A 12,833-nucleotide genomic window follows, 5' to 3' on the forward strand; every position below is an offset into this window, starting at 1 on the left:
CAAAACAATCTGGTACTGGCTAAGAAATAGAGAGGCAGATTAGTGAAAGAGAATAGGTACAAATTACACTACAGTAAATGACTATAGTAATCTAATATATGATAAACCCAAAGATCCAAGCTTTTGGAACAAAAACTCATTATTTGACAAAAACTGCTGGGAAAACTGGAAAAAAGTATGGCAGAAACTAGGTATAGCCCAACATCTCACACCATATACTAAAATAAGGTCAAAATGGATACATGATTTACACATAAAGGATGATGCCATAAGCAAATTAAGGGAGTATGGAATCATTTATCTGTCAGATTTATGGGCAGGGGAAGAATTTAGGACCAAAGAAGATACAGAGAATAAAATAAAATGTAAAATAGATAATTTTGATTATACAAAATTAAAAAGATTTTGCACAAACAAAATGAATGTAACCAAGGTTACAAAGGAAGTAGAAAATTATGAAGAATTTTTTAAACAAATATCTCTGATAAAAGCCTCATTTCTCAAATATATAGAGAACAGAATCAAATTTATAAAAATACAAGTCATTCCCCAATTGATAAATGGTCAAAGGATATGAACAGGCAGTTTTCAGACAAAGAAATCAAAGCTATCTCTATTCATATGAAAAAATGCTCTAGATCACCATTGATCAGAGAAATGTAAGTTAAAACAACTCTGAGTTATCACCTCACACCTATCAGAGGGGCAAATGTAACAAAAACAGAAAATATTGGCTGTTGGAGGGGATGTGGGAAAACTGGGATGCTAATCCACTGTTGGTGGAGTTGTGAAAAGATCCAACCCTTCTGGAGAGCGATTTGGAACCATTATGTCCAAAGTGCTAAAGAACTGTGCATACCTTTGAGCCAGCAATACCACTGCTAGTTTTATATCCCAAAGACATCCCCAAAAAGAGAAAAAGACCTATTGGTATAAAAATATTTATAGCAGTTCTTTTTGTGGTGGCTAAGAATTAGAAATCAAAGGAATGCCCATCAATTGGGGAACAGCTAAACAAGCTGTAGTATGTGATGGTGATGGAATATTATTGTGCTATAAGAAATGACAAGCAGGATGATTTCAGAAAGGCCTGGAAAGACTTGAATAAACTGATATATATGAAGTGAACAGTACCAAGAGAACACTGTGCACAGAGACAGCAATATTGTTTGATGAAGACCTGTGAAAGATTTAACTATTCTCAACAATACAATGATCCAAGACAATTCCAAAGGACTAACGCACACTATCTGAAGCATACTATCTACCTCTAAAGAAAGAACTGATATTGATGGAACACAGACCGAAGCATGATATTTTTCACTTTCATTTTTTTCTTTTATTCAAGTTTTCTTATACAAAATTACTAATATGGTCATGTTTTACATAATCATACTTGTATGACCCATATCTGATGGGGAGGGGGGAGGGAAGGGAGAGAAAGAGGGATAAAAATTGGAACTCAAAATTATAAATAAAAAATGTTTATTATTTTTTTAAAAAGTTTAAGATGGTCAATGCACTAGAGGCTTCTTAGTGGTGTCCCTGATTCAAATTTTTCTTCCCTCTCCTATCAGTTCTCCATATTAATTTTCCTAAATCTCAGGTCTTACCACTTTCCACTTCCCTTTCAAGAAGTCCCAAGGGCTTCCCGTTGTCTTTAGATTAAAATACAAACTCCTAAATTTGGCATTTAAAACCCTAAACAATCTGGGTCCAAGCTACATTTCTTGAATGATTACATAAACCTTTCCTCTTTGCAACCTTCTAGTCAGCTTGTTTTCCTTATCTATTACATTCCATTAGGTTCCTCACACCAATTCATGTTTTTACATAAAGTTGTCCAACATCCTTAGATTATCATTAATGACAATAAGAATATGAAGTGCCTAAAATTATTTATCACCTACTGATTGACAGCAATCGTCTGGAAACAAAAAAGAAACAGTGTCTAGAACAAACTCACATTTTATTGAAGTGGGATACAATGTCATACAGAGAAGTAAACACAAAATATTTACAAAGTAAATATAAAGAAATTGGGGGAGGGGAGAAGGAGGAAGCAGTACAAATGCAATCAGGAAAGGCCTAGTGTAGGAGACAGGCCCTGAGCTGAGCCCTGAAGGCAGTCCAGAATTCTAAGAGTTACAAATGAGGGAAATGCACCTAAGTAAATGGAATATCCAGGGCAAGAAAAGAAGCAAGCTGATGTGACTAGATAGCAGAATTCACCAGACTAGAGGAGAGTAATGTGAAACTAGCCTGGAAAGATTGACATCTAAAGCCTTTTTACAATCTTTAATCAGAAAAGGTGTGAATTTTATCCTAGAGGTAATAGGTAGACACAAAAGCTTCTTGAGAAGCAGAGTAGGGAGGGCAGACCTATGCTTTAGGAAGATTATTTTGACAGTTGGTTGAAGATCATGTATTTGGAAGAGGAAAAGGTAGAGGTAGGGAAACCAATTAGGTAGCACTTGTAATTCTCCATAGTTGATCGAGGAGGGTGGTGGCCATATTAGTGAAAAGAAGTAGACGGATGCAAAGAATGTCAAAAAGTGAAGATTTAGCAAACAACTATATATGAGGGGAGTGGTGGTGAATGAGAGAGAATGACTCTGAGATTGCAAATGTGGATGACTCAAAATTGAAAAATTAGGAGGACAGGTAGGATTTAGGGGGAAATATAATAAATTTGGACTTGGAAATGTTGAGTTTGAGATGCTTTCGGGAATCCAAGTTGAAATGTTCATCATGCAGTCAAAAATACAAGAACAGAACTAAGAAGAAAGATGGAGGACCGGCTATGTATATTTGGAAATCATCTAAATAGATGACAATTGAACCAGTGCTGAAGGCTGAGAGAATGAGTCCAGAGCATATGCTTCACTAAAAATTAGGGGGATGGGGCAGCTAGGTGGAGCAGTGGATAGAGCGCTGGCCCTGGAGTCAGGAGTACCTGAGTTCAAATCCGGCCTCAGACACTTAATACTTACTAGCTGTGTGACCCTGGGCAAGTCACTTAACCCCAACTGCCTCACTTAAAAAAAATTAGGGTAACAGTATCATATTAGGCACTTCCCTACAGTATGTGTGGAAAAAGACACTCAGTCTCCAAGGCTTCATAGAGAGAGAAGGCCTTAGAGACAAATACTATGTGCAACTCTTGGAAAATCACCTAACCTGCGTGCTCCAGGCCCTTTCTAAAATGACTCTAACAGCATAATGAAAGGCAGGAGAAGAACACAGATAATTACAATATACAATATTTTATATTAATAGAGGTCACATGTCATAAGAGAGAGAAGCTGAGAGTACACAAAGACCTGGATTCAAGTCCCACCTCTGACACAGACTGGCTGGGTGAGCCTGAAAAAATCACTTAATCTCTCAGTGTCCCAGATAACTCTGAGACTATAAATTGCAAAGAAGGTTAAGTATGAATCTACACTGATCAAGTTTCCTCCATGAACAAACTCACAGGCCCTGTTTAAAAATAAAAAAGAAAAGAAAGATGGATTAGGGGATAGAAGGAAGGGAAAAACAGAAGCAGAAAGATCTATTAGAAGACAAATAGTGATGAGAGGGGACTATAACAGCGTTGGCAGTTGGAAAATAGAAGACACAGATACAAAAGATGTTGCAGAAATGAAATCAACACAAGATTTGGTAACTGACAGAATCTGAGAAATGAGGGAGGGGGAGAGTAAGATCACCCTAAGGTTGTGAATATGGATCACAGGTCAAAGACAGAGCTAAGAGGAACCCTAGAGACTATTTATTGTAGCTTCCTCAATTTAAAGAAACTGAGACCTAGACGGGTTAAATGGCTTCTCATTATGTGTTCCTCCCATGTGGTATTCCAGGTCCTGTCTCCAGGCCTCACCTCTTCAACCTCTTAGAATTTTTGATTCGCTTCAAGACTCAGTTCCAATGCCACCTTCTATATGAAGTCTTTCCCAGGCTACTAGTGCCTACCCCCCAAAGTTAACTTGTATCTAGGTAATGTATATTTTGTAAATAAGTACATGCGGTCTTGCTAAAAGAAGCTGAGTTCCTTAAAGTCAGAGGCAGTTCCACTTTTGTCTTTGTCTCCACCCCGCGCACTCACCATAGCCTGTCATTTAGTAGGTGCCTAATAAAAACTGAGATGAAAAGAAAAAAGGAACTAACATCAACCTTAATATTATGAGTCTGCGGCTCCCAAAAGAGAAGGAAATCAAAGTCCCAACAATTTTCTGCCTTCCTCCCGCACTTACTGAAGCCTGTAATCCCAGTTGCGTACTCAACCTGGAGCCTCTGAGCTTCTGGACAATGTGGGCAATAATAAGAGACAGATCCGTCTCTTCCTGCAGCATGTTCCTTTGGTGCTGGGGGCGCAGCAGGTGGGGTGGGGGGAGGGGGGAACCGCTGGGTCCCGGGGAAGAAACGTTAGCCTGTTAGCCTCAACTCGACAGAAACTTCTCCAGGACCCTTTTAACAAAGGGACGCTTCCGCGTTACCAAGCAACTGCAGACGCTTCATGTGCTTCCTTCCCCGAGTCCCAGAGTTTCTCCTCATAATGGTTCCGCGAGAGGAAAGTAACCCAGGCCAGTAAAACCAGAAACGTGCTTTCGACCTTTCACACAGCCCAGACTAAAGAGTAAGCCCATTTTGCCTTGCAATTGTCTTGCCATCTGAGAGTTCTTCCCAGAGATGTCGAGCAACAGAAAAACAGCAGCTCTTAGGTTAAGCAGCCATTAAAACGGAAGTAAATGTTAAAAGTTAAATCTGTGCTCCAGTAATGCCTCTCCAGTACAGCATTTATTTACCAGGTCACAGCCCTAGTGCCCACTTCTCAAAGTAGCTGGATAATGAGTATCCCAAAAGTCATAGGGCAGTTTTAAGCTAGTAAACAGTAAAAATTTAAGCTTTTTGAATATATTAAAGCTTAAAACTACTCTATGACTCTTGGGACACCTTGTATCTACCTCTTTCGTGAAGTATCAAATAAAGCGTTTCCCCTGTCCTTGTCGGCCCTATTTCTCTGGTATATTATCAGTACTTCCCTTAAAAGCGGTTTCTATACATCATTTTCACGGGATTTTCATTTTTTCTGAAGTCCCGAGTTGTATTTTTAATTTTTAAAAATCGAAGCACTGCTATTAATCAGTAATACCCTATATCATTTTTTTAAAGTAAATTCTTTAAAAATTAATAAAAACAAAAGTTTTTAAAACAAACATAATAGCAGAAAATTTCTCCCTTCTCATTTCCATCTCGTGGCTTCCTTCAAGTCCCATCTACAATCCTACCTTCTACAGGAAGCCTTTCCCAAATTTATCCTGTGTATAGCTCGTTAGTTGTTTGCAAATAGTTTTCCCCATTACACTGCGAGGTTCTTGAGAGCAGGGGCAGTCTTGCTTTTCTTTGTATTCCCAGGGTTTAGGACAGTACCCAGCATGTGGTAGGCCAAAACTTAAAATGTTTAAACTACTTAATGTTTACTGACGTCAGACACAAATAAATAAACACGAGTCTATAAAGCACATGCAAATCATCTTCCCCGCTTCTAAGCCCAAGTACTTTTAAAAGATCTAAAGGAAATTTAATGTTCCGTAATTCAAAAGCAAAATTAGGGATTCGTTGAAGGTTCAAGGGAGGGACAGAATTGCAAATATTCGAAAGTTAGATTTTTAAAAAATTAATTATCTGGGAAGAGTTGAGCAAAAATTGAATGACCTTGCCGTCTTCAAGGTATCTATTCACAAATCTCATTGCCTACAACCTTAAAGTACAGATTCAAACTCACACATCGGTCTTTTTTTTTTTTAAATCAAAGATTTATATACGTGTTGTTAGTAAGATGCAAAATCTTACGGGTGAAGTGGGGTAAAACGAAAAGGGGATGGTGCTGAGAGGTTTCGCGGGGAGAAGCAAAGGAAATGGGATCCTGGGGGAGACCCCCGCCCTCCTCCCCCTCCTCCCCCATCTATCGCTGTAGCCCGGACTTTCCCCGCAGAAGCTGCGGGAATGCAATGAAATGAATGCGCTTCCCTCCCCTCCTTCCCCAAAGGAATAAACAAAGAGGCTCCAGAGGCTGCCCGGCAGCAGAACAGGGAGGCTTCCAGGGCCCGCGGACGCGGCCACCGAGCGGGCGGAGGGGACAAAGGCGCGGCCGCCGGCTCCGGGAACCCTGAAGCGGACACTGCAGAAGGGCCGACGAGGCTGGGAAATCCCCGGGCCGAGCCGGGCAGGGCAGGGCAGGGCAGGGCAGGGCCTGTCACTCACCCAGGCCTGGCGCTCCAGCTGCGAGTAGAGCCGGGAGCCTTTGAGCTTCTGGACAATGTGGGCGATGGTCAGGGACAGATCCTCCTCCTCCTGCAGCATGTTCCCCGCGCTGCCGGCCAGTGTGCAGATCAAGGCGAGGCCGAGCCGCTGCCGCGGGGAAACGGGACCCCGGGTCCGAGGTACCGGCGGGGACGCCAGCCCTGATGGACGCTACACCGGGACTCTGCGGGCGTTACCAGGCAACTGCAGGGGCGGCTGGTCCGTCCCTCTTAGTGTTCCCCACAGCTCCGGAGGTTCGGAACACAAAGATTCCGCAAGCCGTGAAGGGCCTGCACTTTACCTGGAAGCAAAAAACGGGAGGGAGGAAGAGAGGAAGGAAAGGAGAGAGGGAGAGAGGGAGGCAGGAAAGGAGGAAGGGAGGGAGGGAGGGAAGAAGGGGGAGGGAGAAAGGAAGGAAGGATTGATTAATTGATTGATGGACTTTCTGATTTACACCATACCTGGGTCCACCAGAAAACCCAGATGCAACTTCCACCAAACCCTGCTTCTTCCAAAAGAAACAAAAACTCAGCAATATACACAGGAATCCATTATTTCCTTTACCACAACCATAGCTAGTTTCTCTAGCTTGTTGCTAATACCAGTAATCAAACGTGCATTCCCTAAATTCCTTAAGTAGATGTCAGGCATTGGAAGCTATAAGGAATTGCTTCTACATCCTGGAGGGGCATGGCTAGTCTGTCTCTCTCTGTCTCTCTCTGTCTGTCTCTGTCTGTCTGTCTGTCTGTCTCTCTCTCTCTCTCTTTCTCTCTCTGAGTCTGAGGGATTCTTTTAATTTCCAAAATGGTTACAGGGGGCCAAAATCAATATGGAGGACACCATGTGTCCTTATTCCCTCTTTACCAGTGTATTTACTCTAGATTGACCCTCTTCCACTAATCAACCATTCCACAAGTGTTAATCATTACTATATGCTGACATTGTGTTAGGCACTGGAGATACAAGGAGACCACAAAGAGCCTATATTCTCTTCCAGGGATAAAACACATTCATAGATAAGAAAACAAAAAATATATACAACACGAATACAACATAATTTCAAGTATAAGGCACTAAAAACAGAGGTAATCAGGGAGTTCAGAAGAAAGAAGCATTTGAGTTGAACCTTGAAGGGAGCTAGTGATTCTAAGAGGTGAAGGCAAGTTTGGAAAGCATTCCCAGCATAAGAAATAGTGCAACAAAGGCTAGGAGAAAGAAAGAATCTTATATACAGGCATTCAGCTGACTCTGGGTTTGAAAATCTAGGTGACTAGAATAATAGCAGTGCTTTGAACAGAAACAGAGAAGGTAGAAGGCAGGTTAGTTTAAGTGGAAAGATAATGAGTTCTATTTTGGATGTGTTGAGTTCTAGATTCCTGCAGGAAGTCCAAATAGAAATACCCAACAGGCTGTTAGAGATTTAAGAAAGGAGCTCAGGAGAGATATGTGAGAAAATAATGGGATTTGGCAGATACTCAAAGGCTTACCTGGAGATTAAATTGTTTGAATTAAGTGAGAGTGATTGACTTTGCTGATTAGCCTACTTCAAGTTAATTAGATTGTAACCACACCTGGCTAGCCCTTAAGAAGGTATTGTTCTCAGAAACTAAGGACTTTGAACTCAACTTGAGACCACTTTCAAGTCCAGTGAACCAATGGATTTGGATGATGGCTACCAATCAGCTCGAAGCAGTGTGTAAGGGCCGCCTCTGCTCCAGACCTATAAAAAGCTTCCACACTCAGTTTGAGGGGAGTTCTTGGTTAGAGCAGGCTCATGGCAGAGGACTTGAGGAAGAACCAGACCAGGCTGGAACTCTAGGCTAGATAGGTTTTTTCTTAACTCCATGTGTTCTCTTTTTTCTCATACCTACTATGCTTTAACAAATGCTTAATGTCCAAAGGCTGGTGCTAAAGCTTCTAATTTAGGGCAGCCACACATTAGATTTTTTAGACATCACAGTTAGATTTTAAACATAACAGATACAAGGGCTGAATGTGTCCACTTGGAAATTATTTCTATACAGATGCCATTTGATCCCATAGGAAATCACCAGGAAGAAGTACAAAGAGAAAAGAAAAGCAGTCCCAGAATAAAGCACTCATGTACCTGGTCAAGAAATTCAGGAAGAGAAACACTGAGGAGGGGAAGGAGTCAGCCAACTAGAAAATGAAGGAGGAGAGAGCAATGTCATGAAAATCCAGGCAGGATAGAGTATCAAGAAGGAGAGTAGAGGATTGAGAAAAGGTCATGGGATTTAGGAGTAAAGATATCATTAGTGACCTTGAGAATTGTTTTGGGTCAGTGATAAGTACAAAAGACAGATTACAATAAGTTAAAAGTGGAAAGTGGGGACATGAAGACAACTTCTTCCAGATGTCACTCACTCAGCTGCTAAGAGTTGACTTGGGGAGCAACAACTCAAGAGAGAGCCCTAAGGCTAGTAACACAGTTGGTGTTGTCTCCCATAGTTCCTGGGAGGATATTTGATTCTCTAAGCCAGTTGTTTCACCCTTTCTCCTTCCCTACAGTGGGTTGTGGCATTATTCCAATGGAACTATAGTATGAATCCAAAAGTTAGACTGAGGGTGGAAAAATGAAAGCTATCCTGCTTTCTCCATATCAGTTAATCTTAGGACTTGTTACCCACACTACTTGCCACCCTTTCATCCATTATCATCCAACATTCTTAGATTCTGTCCCCTGTCATGTTTGGCCTGTGGAAGGTTCCATCTTTTCCTCTTCCACTTCATGTATCACTCAAGACAGTTGTGACCTAAGATCAGAGTACCTATAGTGGCCACTCCCAACATACAAACCACACCTTTTCTCCTAGATCATCTTGGGCTATCAGAGGGGTTGTACTTTTTATTCCTATGCAATTAGCTGAAGCCTTCCATTTTGGATGGAACAGAATGAATTAGGCAGGAGGAGTAAGAATGAATGATGGGTCGTGATCTGTCCTAGATTTCATTACATTATTTTTATCTCCAAACACAAGCTTCTTCTAAGTCAAAATGCAACAAAGTGTGGATCCATTCTGTGCTGCTTGTGCTTATTTTGGCCTAACAATTAGCACCAAGAAAACACAGGTTCTCCACCAACCAGCACCACACTATCCATACAATGAAACCATCAGTTACAGCAAATGGAGAAATTCTGAATACTATGGATAAGTTCACTTACCTTGGCAGTATATTTTTCACGGATATCCACCTAGATGATGAGGTTAATGCACAAATTTCCAGAGCTAGCCCAGTGCTTGGGAGCTTCTGAAAGAAAGTGTGGGAGAGAAGAGGTGTTAGATGGCCTACCAAATTGAAGGTAGACAGAGCCATTGTTCTGACCTCATCATTGCATGCTTGTGAAACCTGGGCGATATAGTAGCACCATGCTAGGAAACAGAATCACTTCCATTTGAATTGTCTTAGGAAGATTCTGACAATCACTTGGCAAGATAAGGTACTGGACACTGAGGTCCTTTCTTGAGCTAAAATGCCATGCATTCAAAATTCAAAGAGCACAGTTCTGATGGATTGGCCACATTGTTCAAATGTCCAATGTATGTTTGCTTAAAAAGATTATTTTATAGAGAATTCACACAATGCAAGCACTCACATGGAGGTTAGAAAAAGTAATACAAGGACACTCTCAAGGTCTCTCTGAAGAACTTTGGAATCAATTGCATGACATGGGAGACACTGGCAAGGGACCACCCAGCATGGCATTCCCAGATCAAAGAAGATACTGAACTCTGTGAGCAAAGCAGAATTGTAGTAGCTCAAAAGAAATGTGAGATGCACAAATTTAGAGACATCTTGACTCCAAATGTCATGAGGACTATTTGTGCCCAAACTCTGATAGAGCCTTCTGAGCTAGTGCTGGTCTATATATTGACTCCAATATAGTGATATCATTTGGATCCTCTTCTAGAACAAAGGACAACAACTAACCAACCATGTGGGGTGAGATAATTGATTACTGACTCAGTCAACCCTCTTTAAACATATGTCAGTATGTTTAAATGTATTAAATGAGTATAGCCAATTTTTGTCTTCTTCCTCCTTTAAAAAAAAAAAGTCTTTGTCAAAAGGAATGACTCTTTGGGAGGGAGATAGGCAGAGAGATACAGAAAGGAATCCAGGCATTTAAAAACAAAATATAATGGAGATAAACTGGAAATCTTCCTGATAAGATCAGTGAGGCTATACATTATCACCACTACAGTTCAACATTGTATTATAGATGCTAGCTGTATCAGTAAGAGAGGAAAAAGAAAGAGGTAAAAATAAGCAATGTGGAAACAATACTACCACTCTTTGTAGATATGATGATATATTTAGAGAGCCCTAGAAAATCAACTAAAAACTAGTTGAAACAATTAACAACTTTAACAAAGTTGCAGGATATAAAATAAAGCTACATATATCATCAACATTTTTCTATACTATCAACAAAACCCAGCAGAGAGAGAGAAATTCAACTTAAAATAACTGCAGAAAATATTAGATACTTGGGAGTCTATGAGCCCAGACAAAACCCAGGAACTATATCAACTATTACAAAACATTCTTCACACAAATAAAGTAGGACCTAAACAATTGGAGAAATATTCACTGCTCATGGGTAGGCAGGGCCAATATAATACAAAGGACACAGTAACAACAATACTTTATGGGTGATCAACTGTGAAAGATTTAGATACCCTGATTAAGACAATGATCCAAGACAATTCTAAAGGACCCATGATGACAAATGTTATCTACCTCCAGAGAGAGAACTGATGAACTGAGTGTAGATTGAAGCATATATTTTTTTTACTTTAATTTTCTTAGTTTTGTGTATGTTTTCTTTTGCAACATGGCTTATATAGAAATATATTTTGTGTGACTTTGCACGTATAATCAATATCACATTGCTTGCCTTCTTAAGGGGTGGGAGGGAAGACGAGAATTTGGAGCTTAAAATTTTTAAATGAATGCTAAAAATTTTTACATGTAATTCAGAAATATGTAATGAAATAAAGACATATTAATACAAATATAAAATAAAAGTAAGTGATATTAATTTTAAAATCTATTTTTAAAATATGCAGAAGAGAGTAGAAGGAAGAGAACACAGACCAGCATAGCAGTGTTAGAACTACTATGCTAAATTTCATATATATGTATATTGTATATGTGTATATATACATACACATACATGTATATACATACATATGCATATATATACAGATACACATACATATATTAAAATATAAAATGAAGATAATAATAAAATTTACCTCACAGGGTTATTGTGAAGATCAAATTAGATAGTATATTTAAAGTTCTTTGCAAACCTTAAAGCACTATGTAGATTCTAGTTGTTATTATTATAATTATTGTTATTATATGTAGAATCATCTATGCCCTGAACTTTATAGGTTAGAAAACTTATTAGAAGATACACAGCTACCTCAGGGAGGGGGGAGAAGAGGGAAGGAAAAAGGTATAAAAATTGGAACCCAAAACTATAAATAAAAATGTTTCTTATTAAAAAAAGAAGAAGATCCAACACTCTGGACAAAAAATGTAGGCTTCCAATATTGACAATATACATACATATATATGTATGTGTGTGTGTGTGTGTGTGTGTGTGTGTGTGTGTATACACAGAGACAGAGAGAGAGAACCCAACTCTTTTTCTATTCTTTGTACCTGGAAATGTTCATATTTGTTGATATTTGTCAAGTTCATAATAATAAAAAAATAGAAAAAGAAAAACAAGAACTCTAGTTGAAGGTTCTCATTTTATAGATGAAGAAACTGCACCCCAGAGAAGTGAAATCACTTGCCAAAAGACACAAGGACACAAAGGGAGTACTCTGTACCCAGCATTCTTCCCACTGAATCATGGAGATGTTCTAAAATTCTTAACACATTTAATCCCTCACACACACACACACACACACACACACACACACACACACATTTTAATTCAAAAGCAGCTTCTATAGTAGAACAAGCACTAGATAAAGTTAAGAGACAAGCAAACTCTGGAATTAAACAGCTGTGATCTAGAAGTCATCAAACTGTTCTCATCTTCAGTTTTCTCATCAGTCTAAAAGCAGTGGGAGAGGAGGTAGGATCAGATGACTTCTAAGTTCCCTTCTCATTCTAGAGTTCTATGGTTCTGATATTCAAAACATTTAAATAAATGCCAAACAGTGTGCTTGGCAATGGGAAAGGAATGTTATAAAAAGTAAAGACCATATAGGGTGCTACAAATAAAGAAAGGCTGTCATTTCTTGCCTTACAGGAAAGGTGCTATTTAAAGTCAACATAAAAGTAAATGTTAGCACTGTCATATTGGCTACCAGCTAAAAACATGAGCATTTTTCTTTCTATTCATTGAAGTAAACTTTTAAAATTATGCAACTATGTCTTCTATGTCTTGACAGCTCCTAATATCTTCTTCTACATTGTTAATTCTGGGGTATTAGGAGAGTAATAAGATTCTATTCAATCCTATAGATGCAATCTCAAAC

At 39.4% G+C, this 12,833-nt stretch overlaps 1 protein-coding gene across 2 annotated transcripts in view; it reads right to left on the minus strand.

The window, feature by feature from the left end:
* TBC1D19 (TBC1 domain family member 19) overlaps positions 1 to 6,531 on the minus strand; it is a 116,164-nt gene extending 109,633 nt beyond the window's left edge. Inside the window, exon 1 of one of the 2 annotated variants that reach the window (XM_043973484.1) lies at positions 6,268 to 6,531. In XM_043973484.1, coding sequence (XP_043829419.1) covers positions 6,268 to 6,366 — 99 coding nt within the window. In that variant the 5' untranslated portion in view covers positions 6,367 to 6,531. The remainder of the gene's footprint in view (positions 1 to 6,267) is intronic. The other variant, XM_043973483.1, reaches the window with a different exon arrangement.
* Positions 6,532 to 12,833: the final 6,302 nt, after the last annotated feature.

Source organism: Dromiciops gliroides, chromosome 6, assembly GCF_019393635.1.
Source record: "Dromiciops gliroides isolate mDroGli1 chromosome 6, mDroGli1.pri, whole genome shotgun sequence".
Classification (NCBI taxonomy): domain Eukaryota; kingdom Metazoa; phylum Chordata; class Mammalia; order Microbiotheria; family Microbiotheriidae; genus Dromiciops; species Dromiciops gliroides.